The 18,155-nt window shown below is 39.8% G+C and overlaps 2 protein-coding genes across 2 annotated transcripts; both read left to right on the top strand.

Moving 5' to 3' along the window:
* Positions 1 to 2,719: 2,719 nt before the first annotated feature.
* On the top strand, positions 2,720 to 7,877 carry dusp22b (dual specificity phosphatase 22b). Its single transcript, XM_080486254.1, has 7 exons — positions 2,720 to 2,895; positions 3,320 to 3,353; positions 3,437 to 3,519; positions 4,272 to 4,321; positions 5,184 to 5,258; positions 7,166 to 7,337; positions 7,431 to 7,877. Exons 1-7 carry the CDS (start codon positions 2,875 to 2,877, stop codon positions 7,569 to 7,571), a joined length of 576 nt encoding a protein of 191 aa, XP_080342380.1. The 5' UTR covers positions 2,720 to 2,874; the 3' UTR covers positions 7,572 to 7,877.
* Positions 7,878 to 8,522: 645 nt separating this feature from the next.
* irf4a (interferon regulatory factor 4a) lies at positions 8,523 to 15,373 on the top strand. Its single transcript, XM_080488436.1, has 9 exons — positions 8,523 to 8,640; positions 9,120 to 9,323; positions 9,544 to 9,730; positions 10,494 to 10,579; positions 10,666 to 10,843; positions 12,039 to 12,113; positions 12,440 to 12,838; positions 13,331 to 13,443; positions 14,420 to 15,373. Exons 2-9 carry the CDS (start codon positions 9,126 to 9,128, stop codon positions 14,567 to 14,569), a joined length of 1,386 nt encoding a protein of 461 aa, XP_080344562.1. The 5' UTR covers positions 8,523 to 8,640; positions 9,120 to 9,125; the 3' UTR covers positions 14,570 to 15,373.
* The last annotated feature ends 2,782 nt before the right edge of the window (positions 15,374 to 18,155 follow it).

The raw sequence follows: 18,155 nt of genomic DNA, 5'->3' as shown, positions 1-18,155 counted from the left end.
AAAAAGAAAAGGGTTACATTTGGTTATCATTTTCTGTACCTAAATAACAAGCAAGAGGAAATTGCTGGTTTTCTATCTAAATTGCCGCCTTACAGAACTTGAAAATGATTCCCATAACGTTGGGCTATTGTGTAAAATGTAATGTAAACAGACTGCAATGATATACACATCCATGAATTAGGTTTTTTCGCTTTTTAATGAGACTTAATACAAAATGAAAATAATAAGTATTAAAAATGAGTGGCTTTATTTGATTTAAAAGTTATAAACCAAACCAAGTAAAATATTAGGAGGTGGGGATGGGGGCATGTTCCTCTCTGTCCGAGTCCACTTGACATGATTCAATTGTTTGCTTTGCGATGCCTCCTTCCTGGACAATGTACATTCAACATACTGAAAATAAATCTCCACTGCAGGCAACAATGGAGACTTTGCTAGTCGCAATCGGAAACAGCACACAAAATCCACACCTGCAAAATTTTCTGACAAATAGAAACATTAAAAAATAATGATTCATTGATAAATCAAGCATTTGTGTGAAACTAGAGCACGGGAAACCACCTGAATTCTAGCCCCTCACAGCATGAGCATCGACTGACGTGGAGGCCTTCATTTTGACTCCCACACTGTGAATTCCTCCTTTTGGTCACTCAAGCCACAACAAAGCACCGCCACATTCATCCATTTTTATCGTCTCGTTTTACAGTTAGCGGGTGTCTTTTACAACTATTTGTTGATAATAAACTTCAAGTTATTTAGAAAGCTTTCACACTGTATATGGCAAAGAACACAAATGTTGCACTAATACAAGCAAACTAAAGAAATACATTTAATATGCTGTTGTCTGATATTTCAAGGTTAATCTACATGATAATGATCAAGTAAGCAGCACCTTCATTCACTTCACTCACCTTAATTTTGAATAGGGCATTATTACCGATATTCAGCCATGAGGAAAACACATTTTGGGGTATCACCAATCAATTTAGATGGACAGTAGGAACTGTTAATCTTATTATTCAACCTGCGGTGCTACCACTGATCATTTCAGTACTCTCATGCACCAACAGGTTGTGTGGACTGATTACATTTGTTGGAGGCCTCATTACTCTGCAGAACTTCCACATGTTGTACTCTGGTGGCCATGCACATCAGAACAACACATCATGAGGAAGTTCAGCCAACAGATGCCTGCCTGCCTGCCTGCCTGCCTGTGGTGTGAATCTGTTGTAAATGTGGGGCAGTGGGTAGCAGCTCTTCCTGTTGATGTTATCATGACAATTAGTTCAGACCAGCCAGGTGTCTTTTCTCTGTAGTATTGACACAGATTCCCTGCTGATGAGTGGCCTGCTTCAGAACCACACTGGTTTGTCTTCTACCAGCAAAGATGTTGCAGACGGTGGGGGTTTGTCTTTTATTTCTTTGTAAAGCGCTGTGAATTGCCTTGTGTTTGAATGGTGCTCTATAAATAAATTTCCCTTGCCTTGCCTTGTGGGGTGCTGCATCAAGGTGCCAAACAAATGAAACATTGGCTGCCAAGTGGTAATTACAGTGACTTCTCCCTCTGCTGGTGCTTTTGAATACCATCAAAAGAGACATCTTTTTCACCATCCATCCATCCATCCATCCATCCATCCATCCATCCATCCAAATTCAGAGTACACCCCCACTGTCTCAAAGTCAGACAGTTACAGACACTCACACCTACACCAACCAGTAATTTTAGACTCAGCAATTCACCTCAAGTGCTTAGTTTTAGAGTATCTGGAGAAAACTTACGACTCACCAACATCTCAGTTCTATTTCTTGCCAAAAATCACAAAGGCATACCTGAGCTCACATCAATGCCATAACGATAAAACAAGAAGACTCTCACAGTGGTGTCAAACATAAGGCCCATGGGCCAAAAACAGCCTGCTAGGGGTTCCAATAGAGTAAAGAGTAAAAATGACAAATGAAAATCTTTAAAACTCCATGATGGGTTTTTAAAAGAAAATGCATGTATATTATTTTAGAAAAAGAAGTAAAATTTTATTTTTTCTTTTCAAATTTAGTGATATGGGGATCACACTGTTTTAGTAGCAGATATAAAACAAAACCACACTTTACACCGGAGCTGCGGCACCATTGAGGCAGCAGTGAGAGGGAGTGTTGTAGTAAAAGCCACGTAACCTGAGACCGAGTCAAGACCAAGACCATTTAGAAACAAGGCAATTCACAGTACTTTACAAGGGGTAAAGGGGATACATTAAAAGAAAAAGCAATTGAGAATCTTAATCTTTAACCACAAAACAAGGTGATTCAGAAAGGAGAATAAACAAAGTAAAAGCTTCATTAAAATAACAGTAATAAAACAAATACAATATATGGTTTCATGGAATGCATGATAAAATAATAATGTTTTAAGGCCTGGTTTAAAAGAAGTGAGTGTGTCAGCAGCCTTCAGGTGTTCGGGAAGTTTGTTCCACAAGTGAGGAGGTAGGAACTAAAATCTGCTTCACCCCGTTTCTTCTGACTCTGGGTACAATTAGGGAACCTCTTCCCGAGGACCTCAGGGTCTGCATGTTTCATATTTCACTAGTACACTTAAGATTTATTTAGGCCCAAAAGCTTTAAAGACAAGAAGTAAGATTTTGGAGACTACATTTCCCAGAAGGCACCGCGGGCTGGCTGGTAGCAGCGCACGCCGGGCTCTCTCTCTCTCTCTCTCTCTCTCTCTCTCTCTCTCTCGGTCTCCGTGCTCCGGCTGGTTCTCCCGCCGGTGCTGCGGCGGGTTTAGGAAGCTATAAAGACGCTGGGTGAGCGTTTGGAAACAGCGAAGATACAGAGCGACATTTCCTTGAAGTGTTGCCCTTTCAGACGGCGTCCTTCAGGATGGGGAATGGCATCAACAAGGTGAGGTTTCCACGAGCTCTGTGTGCACGTGAGTGCTGCTCAGTGTTTCAGGGATAGGGAGCTTTTTCGTTTGCATATATATATATATACACACACTGTATATATGTATATAGTACCAAGTCGTGCTTTCACATCAGTTTTGCAACATCAGGAAGCAAATATGTGGAGCATTTTAATAAATTAAAACTTGATTTGTCCACCTCAAAAAAAAAATTGTTTTTTGCCCCCTTTTGTTTTTTTTTTAGTAATTTTGTAGAATTTCAGATAACTTAGTAGTTTCCTTGACCTTTTGATCAAATCTTTTGTAGTCACCTTTTCAGATTTAGATTTTACTCTCATGAAGCAGTTTCTTCTTGAATGATAACTATCACCTCATCATTATTGATACATGGTGACTGTGTCTTGTTGCCTTCTGTCCTTGCAGGTCCTGCCTGATTTGTACTTGGGAAATTTCAAAGGTGTGTCTCAGTGTGTGGACAGATGAATGGTGTCTTCTTGTCCTGTGCCTGCACTCATTCGTGGTTTTGTTTGTTTGCCTCAGATGCAAGAGACAGGGAACAGCTTGCGAGAAACAACATTACGCACATCCTGTCCATTCATGACAGTGCAGCTCCGATCCTCCAGGTAAGAAGCTCTCCATTTCCTTACGCCTTCAAGCATCTTAACCCCTAAATGGATTTTTTTGAAATGTGTCATCTTCAGCGGCTCAGTAAATCCTGACTCCAGTCGTAAATAAATTAAAGGCCGATGATGATTGCCCACCTGAAAGCTCTTGTGCTGTTTTGGCACCTTTTGCACATGACCTGAGCTCTGACACAGACCGGTTTGTCAGGTTGTTCGGGAAGAAGTGCACGGTTGTGCTGCCTGATCCTGTAGCTTCCCGAGCAAACAGTTGTCAGGCCTCCAGAGTGAGTAAACCTTGAGGAGGGAGAGAATCTTACTCATGTGATTCTTGGAAAGCATCATGAAAAAATGCCAGTCAACAACAGTTGGCTTGGTCAGTGTGCCGAGTTGTGCTGCGTGGGTTTCAAGAGTAGGTGGTTGTTCTTGCTTTAACCAATGTGGACTGTGCAGTCTCTCTTCATCATGATGATGATTTATTTTTATTTCCTGGTTATTGATTTAGTTCTGCACTTCCTTTATCATTTGGAAGTACAAAAGTGGCTTTGTCTCGGTTGTTTCCTTAAAGACTCTCAAATGATTGATTGCATGAAAGTTTATTATCGCCTCTCGTCTCTCACTTAGAGTCTGTGGTTTGCAACAGTGAACACAACACTTTCATATAGTGATTGTTTGCTCCTATTGTTTGATGATTTGTGGAGTTTACATGAGATCAAGTGACTGCTAATCAGTGACTAGTGTGCTTTGTCCACCAGGAGATGACCTATCTCTGCATTTCGGCAGCTGACCTGCCCACACAAAACCTGTAAGTACCACAATGTGCAGCACAGCAGCGCCCGAACAAAAGAGAGGCTGAAGCAAAGCGAGAGAGCTCCATATCCATTGGGGGCTGTGCAGCGTGGGCGTCAGAGGTTCATTTTCTTCAGGCTAACGTGTAAATGATACGCTTTCAAAAGCTCGACATCAACCGTGATTGTATTCTCCTGCTCGAGCGCAGTGGTGCAGCTGTATTCAGCTCTTTGTTGAAGCCTTTTTTTCTGGGGGGGGGGGCATGCATACTTGATGTGTTCAAACTCTTGCAATTATTTAGTGACACATCTGTCACAATCTTCCACTATTAACTCATTTTTAAAACCATCTGTAACTAAAAATCGGTGTTGCAGCAGAAACGGTACAATTTTTACGCTGTACTTTTACTTATCTAAAAACAAGTCTCCAAATGGAATAAATGTCCTCATGTTGATCTAAACAGCCCCAGCAAAGATTTGTGCACACATGTTTAGACATGCAACACAGGTGCACACACACACACACACACACACACACACACACACACACACACACACACACACACACGATGGTGTAGCCATCACCCCCACTGGCCTTTTCCTAACGCAAGTGAAATTTGAGTCTTTCACACCTGACACGAGCGCACCCTGATCCGGATTCATCCAGGATGAAGTGTCGCACACTGTACACGCAACGCACCGTGTGCACAAAAAGAAAACAACACATAAAAAAACAAACTATTTTTGAACTTGTATCCAATCAGTCTGCTGTAATTATTAGTCAAATAAAATAAAGAGCACACGGTAGGAGGTTTTGTAGCAGCCCGAGCTCTGTTCCCATGTGGTCCGTCTCAACAATTGTCTTGTCGTTTCCCACAGGACTCAGCACTTTAAACAGAGTATAATGTTCATGCACGAGTCCCGCCTGAAGGGAGAAGGCTGCCTTGTTCACTGGTGAGAGCAACATTTCTTGTGTCTTCACTTGGAAGCTCAGATTCAAGTTTCTCATTGAAACCAGAGGTGATAGAATTCCTCCCAGATATCTCATACAATGGACATGAATGTTCAGTTTATGTGCATAAATAGAAAGAGAAAAAAAAAGGTGAAGTCACCACACAGAAGCGCATGTGAACTCATGTGTAGCCTCTGTGCAGAGTGGAATAAATGATAAGAGCAGGCCTATAATTGAACTTCCCAAAATGGAGTACAGTGACAAGCCTGGCCACGTTGTGTTTGTGTAGTGAGGCTTCTGACCTTGTGTTCACAGTGTGAGGTTATATTTGGGAAGACAGAGGGGCTTCTCAGAGATACAGCAGGCTATTTATAAGCTCCACATTGACTAAAGTGGCTCTGTTTCTCCATTTCATTCCAAAGGTCAGAGTTCATTCAGATATATGCTGTATTGATTCCATGTTCACACTTCAGTTTCACCATTATGTAGTACATTAATATATACAGTTTCCTATGTTTTATGTGCTCTCCATATGAGAGTAACTCCGGTAACGCCAACAATGTTTAACTGTTATTTCTGATCTGTTTTCAACCTCGAGTCGATCATCACTCTTTTTTTAGTTTCCTGGTAACAAACTTACCATATTTTCCAGTAAGCTACAATCAGCTTACTCGTCAAATGTTTTTTTTTTCAATGTATGATGAATTAAAATCGGATATATATTCTAAATTGGATATCTCAGCTTACTTACGTTGACACTGATCAGCCATAACATTAAGACCACTGAGTTACACTAAAAATACACAGATTGGCTCATTATCCTGATACCTGTTAGTAGGTAGGATAGATTAGATAGCAAGGGAGCATTTTCTCCTCAAAGTTGATTTGTTTAAGCAGAAAAAAATGGCCAAGTATAAATATGTGTTTACAAGGGCCAAATTGTGCTGTCTGGTTCGAAGCACCTTCAAAACTTCAGCTCCTGTGGGGCGTTTCTAGTCTGCAGTGGTCGGTGTCTGTCAATAGTGGGCCGAGGAAGGAAAGTGCTGAGCTGGTGACAGGAACATTGTCTCTTAATGCATGTGGAGATTGAAGGACGGCCTATGTGGTCTGAGCCAAAAGACTGCAGCTCTAACTGCTGTCCAAATACACAGCACATCGCAGCTCGGTGTGTTTGCAGAAAAGCGGGTACACCTACTCGGTTCTAGTCAGGTGGTCATAATGTTATGGTTGATCATTGTATGCACTTGCCTATGAACTTGCATGCACTCTTACATTCAAGTATACTGAAGCGTATTGCAATCGCATGACAATTAATTTTTCCAACAAACTTGATAGATTTAAAAGCAATGAGTGCTCTTTTTAATTAACAACATTCATCTTATGCAATTTTTTTTATTTCTCATTTAGACTTGGCCTACATTTTCTTTTACAAGTTCTAATCTCATTCTCTAAATCATCTTGAGTCATTTCATAAGTTGAGCTTGAACATTGTTGAATTGTGCTCCATCAAGCAAGTTGTTATTTCCCCCTCATGTGAATGCAATTAGGTTTTGTACAAATTCACCAACGATCACAATGAAGTGTAACGACCAATGTAAACCTTAAACAGCTGAAATCAAGATAAAGTAGGCAATGTTTTTGTATACATATTTCTTTTAAACTGCAACACAATCCTACACAGGGTCTGAAGATATGATGGAAGTAAATAAGACGATCGTGAGTAAAATCAAGAGGTTCGGTTGGAAAATGAGGATAATAATGTACTATAGGTTTTCTTTTCTTGGGCTTTGGGGTTTGTTATGTGATGAGCTTGACTATGATCCCTGTGTGCTTATTCAAAAATATTCATTTGTGGTTTATTGGTGGCTGTGAAGTTAATCTCGCTTTTGTTTTGTTTTTTTGGGCCCAGTTTGGCAGGCGTGTCCCGCAGTGTCACACTGGTGGTGGCTTACATCATGACGGTCACAGGACTGGGCTGGCAGGAGGCGTTGGCTGCTGTGAAGGCGGTCCGACCCTGCGCTGGACCCAACTTGGGCTTCCAGCGGCAACTCCAGGAGTTCGAGACCACTCTAGCTGAAGAGGTTCGTTTTGGGGAAACGAGCAGTGACAATTGTTTTTAGCATTTTGTAAAATTATTCACAATCTGTTCTTCTTTTTTTTTTTCCCCCTTGTAGTTCAGAGAATGGATACGGCAGGAATATAAGGACAACCCCTTTAACGATGAGGCCGAGGTGCGTGTCCTGCTTGCCAGAGCATCCAAAGTGAGCGGTCAGGAGGTAGAGAAACACACGTCGACGCCTTCCGGGGGGATTTGATCACTCCGGTTCTGGAGATCTTTTGCAGCTCAGCCTGCAGGATTACAAGAAGGAGAGAGAAACGAGGAGAAGCATTGTGGACTTCTGTATGGAGGTTCACCTCAAATGAAGCAATTCTCCAAATTTCATGGACATTAAAGCTGGAGGAGACAATTACTATGTACAGGTCATATTCATGTTTTGTATGTTGTTATTGTTTGTTGTGATATTTACTTTTTTTATATATATATATATATGGAAGTGATGAATTGCGTTTTTCCACTGTGTCGGTATGATTTCAAATTGTTGAATAAAAGCAGTCAAGTGAAGCATGAGGGTCTCTGTCTTATTGGAGGTGATTAGACGCATTCAGCACTCTGTTTACAGCTTTATTTCCTGCTTCTCTTCCTGTTTGTCTCATGTGCGAGGACCGTCATGTACGGTGGCATTAAACACAAACAGATCACACTCTTGTAGCACTCTTTGCACACTTGTCATACATCCTGTGAAACGGAGACAAAAATATAAAGATGTCATGGTGAGCTGTGGCAAAAAATCCTCTGAAAATTTGTAACACTTAAGGCGTGTATTGGTAACCACTGGAGGGCAGTAACTATCATACATTACTTTAGAAATGTACAATATTTTGAAATAAACCATGTGTCTTTGTCTTAGATTGGATTATTATACACTGAATTCAATATTTTCCTACAATAACATGTAAGTTTGTAGATTTTTTATTTTTTTTCCAATTGATCTGTCTTTCAGTGGAAATACTTTGGAGCTGCTGACTTTGAGAAAAACAAAACATGTAGAGGGGATATTTTTAGTGATTGTTACATGTAAGATTGTTCCATTTCGTCCCATGCCCGCTCAGGGCTTCACTGAAGGGATTCCCCACCGCAGCGCCATACGTGGGCGCAGAGTTTCACAGAAATGAGCGCCTGTCTTGTTTGCAGCGCCTCTCCTTTTGAGCTTCTGAGAGCCCCGGTGGCTCCTCCCTGCATCAAGATGTGATAACATTTAAGAGTAGGACCTCGAGAGTTTCTAAACTGATTTCAGCACTGGACGGTGGGCTGCACAGTCAAAGGTAAGCAGGAGAGATTACTGTGAAATGAACATGCTCAGCATAGCTTTTTAATTGAAACTTTCAAAGCAACTTTATGTTTCTGCTTGTGTAGAAGGTCTGATTTCAATCAAGAATATTTCAACATCACATGGAGTAATGTTGTGGGCACGTATTTGTCTTTAACTTTATATTTGTTTCAGCTTATTACAGAAGTTTATTCACGGGAGCCGCGCTAGTTTTCCTCTGCAAAAATGAGAAATGTGCCAAGTATATTTAATACCTTTACTTTCATTGATGCACTTTCTATCTTTGCCTTGTAAGGTTCTGTTGTTGATAGTATGGCTGAACCTGTCACATGAATAGCTTTATGACCATCTGGCCTCACTGACATCTGAATTTATATCAATTGGTTTTAACCTTTTTGATTGAAGATTTCCATAACTTATGTCAAACTGCAAATTGCTGTGTCTGAAGTTCTGTAATGTTCATTCTGTCATTAGGAAAAGATGAACCTGGATGAGGACAGTGGCCTGTCAGTCAGTTGTGGCAACGGCAAGCTGAGACAGTGGCTGATTGACCAGATCGACAGCGGCGGATATCCCGGCTTGGTCTGGGAAAACGATGGGAAAACTATATTTCGGATTCCATGGAAACACGCTGGAAAACAAGACTACAACAGAGACGAGGATGCTGCACTCTTCAAGGTCAAACCAGCTCATATCTCTACTCACATTGAACTTAATGCAATGTACAGTCCATCAGTTTATCCATTCAGTCTGTATTGAATGGACCAGTCTTGAGAACAGTGCACGTGGAAAGTTATAAATAATGTGTATTTCACTAAACTCCAAACTATTTTTGGCATTACTGAAGAGGAACTGTTAGACAAAAAAAGTTTATATATGAGTTTGACGGCTGTTTCAGGCATGGGCCATGTTCAAGGGAAAACATAAGGAAGGTGTGGACAAACCCGATCCCCCCACATGGAAAACCAGACTACGCTGTGCTCTCAATAAGAGCAACGACTTCGATGAACTAGTCGAAAGAAGTCAACTGGACATCTCAGAGCCATACAAAGTCTACAGGATCATTCCAGAGGAAGCAAAAAAAGGTCTGTATTTATTACTATTCTCATGCTCAGATGCAGTACAGCTCCAGATTGCATCACAGAAGAAAAGAGTATTTTCGATGTGCAACAAATGTTAAGAATAAAGTGGTTAATGGGTGGATTTGATTCATAAATATATGATCTCTTTTCTAAATCCATAGCTACAGTCGACATGCATAAACTGAATACAGCTTCATTCCACACTGCTGCTAAGCGCTCTTCAAAGACTATTTGTAATTTTCACATGCACATGCACCACTGCAGTCAGTTCTGATGAAGCAGGAAGCACAAAGGAAGCCAGCGCATGTACCAAAAAGGCCGTAGTGCTTTTTTTAGAGGGCTTCAGTTACCAAGTGTAGGGTGCACATAACACAACCAGACGGCCTCCAGCCTTGCATAACTAAGTCTTTGCCATTAAACACATTTTTGTCACACCAGTTTTTTTTTCTTCTTCTTCTTTTTCTTTTTTTTTTTTTTTGCTTTCAGGGCTGAACGCTTGAAACTCAAACCGATTTAGACAAAGTACTTCATTGGTTGCAACCACCGCTCATATTTAGATGGAAATGGCACAAACATAGATGAGAACAAAACATTTGAACTGTAAACTTTCTGCAAACAACTTGGTATGCAAAGTACAAAAACAGTTTTTGGAAGCAGAAGTCTGTCGAGTGAAGCTCATGTATGGACCTTTTTCTTTTTGGTGACTGGAGTGCTCGCATGGAAAACATTGTGGATAAATGTGTCTGTACTTTTTCTACATGCTCAGGAATGAAATTGAACAGTATGGATGAAACACCATCGCATCTAAATGCCCTCAACTATATTCCTCCGTATACGTCACTGCACAACCAGGTACGGTAGATTTTGTGGCTCCAAAACAAATATCCTCAGTGCAATGACCTCTTAATGGTGCGATCATCGTCTTGCTCCCTTGTCAGGTATCTGGATTTATGGTTCCTCAGGAGAGAAGGGACTGGAGAGATTACCACGCGCAAACAGAGCCACAAGCTCTTCCTAGTGCACATCACCACAGCTCACATGCAGAGCTGCAGTACGGTCAGTGCCACTACCCGTCATCGATGAGCCGGGCCTGGCCCGGGGCCCACACAGAAAATGGTGAGATTCAAACGCATGTTCTTCACAATGTTCAGATTAGAAAACTGCATGGATTTGGTTATGTTGTCATACACTGGGCTGATGGCTGAAATGCATCGGGCTCGAGCCACTGCTACAAAAATGTCATTTTTAAATCTCGGTTTGAACAACAGACTAAAACACTCTTAAGTCAAGGGCAGTTGCTCAATAAATACAACCTTATATAGGTCAAGCATGAGTCATCATATTTATTAAGTGTAACTTAATCTTGTGTGACTTGAGAGATCTGATAGTGTTTTGGCTTTAAACAAAGCTCTGCACCAACTGTGGTCATAAAAATGAACAAGTCATTTTCTCATGTTAGATAATACTCATTTAATCTCAGAGAGAATCTGAGAGCAGCATGGATTGCTGTATATTTTAGACTTTCGTTTAAAGTTTTTCTCTTCTGCATGGTTTTTCAATACAGAATGCAGCCATGCTGTTTCTTCATCGCTTCTCCCCTAATTTTAATGTAATAGCTATCGTATTATCCTTTTTTTCCTCAGCGAATTTCATTCATATCTTTTTGAATGTATCTGGTTTTTCGCATTAGTTTTATCTTATTTATTTTACTGTTTCATCGTACTTCTTTGTCTTGTAAAAAGTATTAATTACCTCAGTTTAAATAACCTTGTACTATTTTGTCTTTTCCCCTCTAGTCTTGTATTTACAGTTTTTTTTCTTGCTGATTTCCATTATTATTACTTCTGTCAATTACTTGTGAAACACTTCATTGTACCTGAAAGGTCCCACATAAATATAAAGATAATAACAAATGTTTTATTCAATAAGCAACAAATTATTACATAAGTATACCTTAGAAATGATACCAGTATGTCAGTTTAATACACTTATCATTTTTGAGTCGGTCTTAATGCAATTGATCACACGACAAACTTTAAATTAAAATATAATTTACAGATATTTTACAAGAGAAAGTTTTGACAAACAGTTTATTCAACAACCCTGGCGTATTAGCCTGTTGTCGATTTCAACATTTAGTTAAATTTTTTTAATCTTCTCAAATACAAAGAACATCATAAATAGCTGGAAGGTCATTGGATTGTTTTGTTCTCTCTTAGAGGTGAGGAATTTTCCTGATCCTTGCTAAGTAGTAGTCTCAGCGTCACATTCAGGACTCTAATCTTGGCGTCTATTTTTCTCTTAAATTCAGGTTTTCAGCTCTCCTTCCACACCTACTTTTCAGAGTCTCAACCACCCATGTATCCCGTTGACAATGCTATAACAGGTAAATAAACAGTTATCACACTTAGATGAGTACACAAACAAGCTCACATGGTTTTTTTTTTTTAAATATGCCATTTTAAATGTATTTGCATATTGCTAAAAAAAAAAAGAAAGTCTGAACTCCTCAGACAACACTTACTTCCCCATTCTGAGACTCAACAGTTGAACACTTGGTTGTGATTGCGACTTATTTAAAAGTACATCACATGATCATGGATTAAAAAGAAACGAAGGATTAAAAAATATGAGCGCCATTATTCTTGCCAATTATGATAATGCAACATAATGTAACTAACAATAATGCTGAACTTTGACTCTTTCTTCCAGATTTTAGCCTTCATGTATCCCTGTTCTACAGAGAGTCGTTGGTAAAAGAAGTTACCACCACCAGCCCCGAAGGATGTCGAATCACCTCCTCGTCCTCCTCCTCTCCATCCTCTTCCTCCTCTTCCTCCCCATCCCCAGAGGACAGGTTTCACAGCGGGGCAGAAATCATCCTTTTCCCAGCGCCATACCCCGAGTCTCAGAGGCAGGGTGCTGAGATGCTGCCCAACATACTGGAGAAGGGGGTTCTTCTTTGGATGATGCCCGATGGGCTTTACGCTAAGCGTCTGTGCCAGGGACGAGTATACTGGGAGGGTCCACTGGCTCCGTACACCGATAAACCCAACAAGCTGGAGAAGGAGCAACCGTGCAAACTTTTCGACACCCAGCAATTCCTTATTGGTAAGACTTATGATACAATTGTTGTGGATGTATTTTTTCCTCTGTTCTGACACAAACCTTTAGAAATGCATGCATTTCTGTTCTGGATTTGCATTCATGGTCACATTGAGTCATCTTGCCTGTGATGATAGAGATATCAATGGCAAAGGGGAGGCGACAGGTGCTTGGGCTGGGTAAGTCCCTGTGAGTGTTTAGGTAGCACAGAGAAACCACTCACGTTCCCAGCAGGGGGGCCAAAGTGTGTGAAGTCCCCACCTACCTCCTGTGGTCCACCGCACCGCATGACTAGATAGTGTTTTCTGTGCCATTTTCACTTTGAATTTCCATTATTCTCATCTGTAGTTTCCAGAAAAACACATCATGATGAAGGAAAATGTCATTACAGCAAAATATAGATATATTTTTTCAAATATTATTATTTATTCACTGAATGAAAAAAATCATTTGTTAATGCACCTCTTCCTTAATATGTTCCTGCATTTCCTCTGCCAGGGCTTCAGGAGTTTGTCCACAATGGGCGACCTTTACCGAGACACCAGGTGGTGCTGTGTTTTGGAGATGAGTATCCTGACCCACAGAGGCCGAAGAAATTGATCACAGCCCAGGTAGGCTTCCAGCTCAATGCACCCTGATCCCTTAGAGAATAAACTGTTTAACTGGTAACAGTATGACGTTAAATAATCAGCTACAGTAATGATTCACCATTGTGGTGTTTATTTGAATTTGCCCTTCTTTAACAACCTGTGATATGCTTTGCAACACCAGAAAAATTGCAAGATTACAGTATATTTGCTGAGAAATACAAATTTTAAACTGTAAAACAATACTTGTAAGAGTGTGTCCGGAGTAGGGGAGACCCACTGAAAAACATTATCTTGCAAGGATTGGCTTTGTCTTAAATCTGAACATTGTCAACATTTGCAAAAATATACTCTAAGTTCTCTGTTCTTAGTAGTTTCATTATGTATTGTATTAGCAAGGATTTCATTAAGGAGAAAGGTGGATATACCCACCTGTGGTTATTTGTTCCTGTATGTTTTGAAGTATTTTCACTGATCAAAATGAAAAAAGGCTATTTTTAAGCTGATCCTCACAGTGATCAATGTGACTTCACCAACAAACTGGACAAAACAAATCAATTCCAGTTATTTTACAATACAAGTAAAACATCCACAGTGGAATTCACACAGTACACTCTAAATATTCTAGACTTCTTGTATTTTAGTATTAAAAAGATATTATCAATGGCTGATCCATCGGAATGTAAAGGGTGAAAGTTAATGCTCTGGCAATGTATATACAACAGCCACACCAGTTTCAGTTATGGCATCGCAACTTAAAGTGTTTGACAACTTTAAGTTATCTGCTTTGCCTTTATGAAGTCAATTTTCCTTTAAAACATTGAGTTCAAAATTGTGTTTTTAACAAATAAATCACGATCAATCCTTTTTTGAAAAAATGGAGCAGTATGAAAATATAATGTTTAAAACTCAGAATTTTTTTATTTTTTTATTTTTTTAAACTTGTGCTCTCCGCCTTCATGGAGCATGAGAAGATGACACGAGCATTGATTTGTTGCAGGTGGAGCCAATCTTTGCCAAGAAGCTGGTCTACTTTTACCAGCAGAACAATGGTCACTACCTGCGGGCCTACGATCACATCCAGGACCAGAACGCCGCTACAACCATTGACTATCTCTCCCAGAGACCTCTGCAGCATACCCACGAGTGACATGTATGCGAGCACGTGCAGGTCAGGAGGGCACAAATGTGAAAGTCAGACTTTTTTTTTTATTTTTTATTTTTTAACTGTGACTGCTTTCGTATTTACAGTAAGTGGTAGAAACTGATATGACACTGAGGGGTCTTGCTAAAAGGGGAAGACCTGGGGTGGTGTTTTTCACAAGCACACCTATGCATCGTCTTCTTTGAGTCTGTGACTGGGGGTGAAGTTAAGTAGGTTTTTTTTCTCTCTCTCTCTCTCTCTCTCTCTCTCTCTCTCTCTCTCTCTCTCTCTCGCTCTGTGAATATTATTGTGACAGTATGAAGGATGCGGTTTGAGGGTGCAGGGGGAGGATGAGGGGAGCACAGGGCAACTGAGACAGGAAGTAGTAGCACAGGTGCACAGGAAGAATGGCCCCTAAGAGACAAACACTGATATGTTGAGGGGGATAAAACAGTGTGTGAATGGATTGTAATTATTCACAGGTAGGCAATAGGGTTCTTGCACTCACGCCACCGTCTGACACCGTGGAAAATATTCTTTGTTTGGTGTGGCAAGACACATCAACGTGATTACTGCCGTAAGAGTAATGTATGCATTTACAAAAATGTGTTTCTAATGGATTTAGTCTGCTTTAAAAATGACCAGATTTTCTTCAAATATGTTACTTGATCAATAATTATGCCTGCTGTGAATATCGAGATGCAAACTACATGTCTTTTCTACATGCATGGCAATGGACTGTTTTGTATTACACAATCCGCAAAATGTCGGGACGATGTGTAAAATGTAAATAAAGACAGAATGTGATTATTTGCTAATTTCTATATTTAAATACTATTTATGACAGAGCATAGACGGTATTTTAAAAGTAACATTTTCTTGAATTCAGAATTTGCTTATTTGACATTTAAACACACAAGCTTGACACAGTGGTAACAAAATGCCAGAAAGGCGGTGCTGAAAAAAACCCCCAAAAAAACAACTAACGAACAGTTGGATTAGGCTCTTACTACCAATTAAAATCACTTGTATAGAACACAAAAACCTACTTATGATGAAGATCTAAAACCTTTCTGTGGTGAGATCATTCACAACTTTAATTTGTTAGTTTACCATCATGTTGCAGCACAATTGCAAAGTGTACACCCCAAAAAATACCTAGCAAATCAAAGCATCCAAATAAAACTGAGAGTTCAGATTTTAATTAAAAAAAAAAAAAATTATAACAGGTACATGTAAGGCAGCTTCTGTATGTTTAGTTCTGACTTATAAAACAGTGATTGTAGGAATGAGCTGGAAGTCTGGATGGTTCATAACAGAATAAGCGTTTTGGTGTATTTTGGGTTATTCAGTGTTTTATAAATGAGAAATTTTCTTTGGAAGTCAGTTTTCTGAGTAAGAGGACATCAGTGCAAAGGTCCCACTAGACGGGTGAGATCAATGTAAAACGGGGAATTATTTACATTTCAGAGCTTGTTTGTGTTTACTTTTATGTCTTAAACATGTTGAACCAGAACCTTTGCTGCAATTTTTTTGTTTTACCGCACACCTCTTTTAAAGTATTTTACCACCACTCTGTGTATCACATGTTGGATTTTGTTGGTCACGTCTGACTTCAGCAGACTAAAACATGTTTACTGGAAAATCAGACTCATCCTGTTACTTGCAAAGAAAATGTACCTGTTCCTCTTCACCTGAAACTGGTGGCTTCACAAACGGGAAGAAAAACTACCTTTTGTGGGCTGTTTCCCAGTTCACACTGGGAGTACTTCTCTTGTTCCCATCCCTGCGATGCTTTATATAGCCCACATACTGAGTACAATGATTCATCTGCCTGAATTTGAATATCATGCATTTCTGCATTTCAGGAGTTGCATGATGCAGAGTAGGGTGGATTTATTTCTTCAGTTTAGATCCTAAATCTTAACGAAAAAGCGAGAGGAGTGTAAAGGCTCTCTCATGTTTTGTTTTGCCATTTCAAATCTGTGGTCCAGAGTTTCAATGTCTGCATTTAACTTCCTTCACACGTAAACCACAACACTTTCACATTGGCTTCAAAACTATGACCAAAATCACAGGCCAGAATACTTTTCCTCTTTTTTTTTTTTTTTTTTTTCATGAACCATAAAATCCTTTTTCCCCTCAAAGCGCTTCTGATTCTCTGCAGTGACTCAGAATCAATCAAGGAAATTCTCCACCTGCTTGTGTGTGTGTGTCTATATCACTGTTATCAGAAGCATTGACATTTATGAACTTTAAAGGACATGTGACTCACAGATATGAGTTACAGTAAAAGCAACAGTTTGCAAACTACAGAGGAAATCACAAAATGTCAACCGTTTAATGTATAAAACTGCTTTTGATCTGATTTATTCTTCAAATAAACTCATTTTGAATTAATTGTTCTTATTTCACGTTTCGGCTTGGAAAATCTGAAAAACAAAAATGATTAGAAGATTTATATGAGCTTTGGGCAAAGAGGAAAGAAAGAAGAAAAAAAAAAGACGCACACGTTCACACTTCTACCATGGTGTTTCCCCCTTTGCAGGAAGCCACATCATTTGTAGTCAGACTTCAGTTTTTCCGCCTAGCCGTTAGTCCAAGCGTTTTGGTCTGCGCTCATCGCACTCGGTAGTTTAGTCAGCTCATGCCCTGAAAGGGTTTTACAGAGAAAATGAAACCTGATGAACATCACATCAACTGCAAAACTTTCTCCAAAAGCTCTGTTACTTCCACATTGACTCAGCGGTGAATGTGACTGGCGAGGCTGGTAGTGAGACAAAACTTTAAAAAAACGGACTCGCAGCTCATATCTGTCACTGTCATGAACCTGTTCTGTTATCGGCATTGTTGCAGGAATCCGGTGAAGTGATTGGCAGTCTCACCTCACATCCTCAGGGTTTTCTGTGCCAGACTCGTGTGCATGTTCTTCCTGAGCATGCATGGCCTCATTCTCACAGTCCAAAAACATGTGCTTCTGGTTCCAGCTTTTCAAAAATTGTCGTGAATTTGAGTGTGTGGTTGTCTGTGAACCATCCATAGACAGGTGGGGTCGTCTCCAGCACTCACTGACCCTGTGCTAAGAAAATAAACATAGAAGCTTTACTTCATAAACTTACAGAATATGTTACTGAAACTAGATGTTAGTTATCTTAGTCTTGCAAAATTAACTGCATATATGACAGTATTCATCCTCATTTATTTTACCCAAACAGCAAAACAACGCTGTGATTAAAACTTTCCCTGAAGTCACACAAACGGTTGAATTTAATCTAATTTTATGTTAATATATGTTTATATATTTCACTTTTACTGTCTCTTATGATAGGTTTTATTCAGATTTATGTTGTTGAACCACTTTTTAGGATTGTGAAGATTTGCATGAAAAGCTCTAAAATGTTTTGCTGACATCTGCTGGTTCTTGTTGCTCACAGGCAGCATGCACAAGAATGGATTCTATCAGCTTACTCCAGATGAATAATGACAATGGACTCTAGCTCAGATGATACATAGGAACCTTTATCAAATCATTTATCCCCAGATATATGTGCATGGGTAGGGCAGAGCATAAAACCTTGGCAGTTTTCACTGT

The sequence above is a fragment of the Lipophrys pholis genome (genome assembly GCF_963383615.2).
Source record: "Lipophrys pholis genome assembly, chromosome: 1".
NCBI classification, from domain to species: Eukaryota; Metazoa; Chordata; class Actinopteri; order Blenniiformes; family Blenniidae; genus Lipophrys; species Lipophrys pholis.
The sequence above is the reverse complement of the archived record's forward strand: the minus strand, read 5'-3'. Positions and strand labels throughout refer to the sequence as shown.

Excerpts from the sequence above, each read along its gene's own strand:
- dusp22b (XM_080486254.1), top strand. The coding sequence starts at position 2,875 with ATGGGGAATGGCATCAACAAG. Across the intron at positions 3,354-3,436 it reads GTACTTGGGAAATTTCAAAG|ATGCAAGAGACAGGGAACAG; the intron begins GTGTGTCTCAGT and ends TGTTTGCCTCAG. Across the intron at positions 4,322-5,183 it reads GACCTGCCCACACAAAACCT|GACTCAGCACTTTAAACAGA; the intron begins GTAAGTACCACA and ends CGTTTCCCACAG.
- irf4a (XM_080488436.1), top strand. The coding sequence starts at position 9,126 with ATGAACCTGGATGAGGACAGTGGCCTGTCAGTCAGTTGTGGCAACGGC. Across the intron at positions 9,324-9,543 it reads AGGATGCTGCACTCTTCAAG|GCATGGGCCATGTTCAAGGG; the intron begins GTCAAACCAGCT and ends CGGCTGTTTCAG. Across the intron at positions 9,731-10,493 it reads TCCAGAGGAAGCAAAAAAAG|GAATGAAATTGAACAGTATG; the intron begins GTCTGTATTTAT and ends CTACATGCTCAG.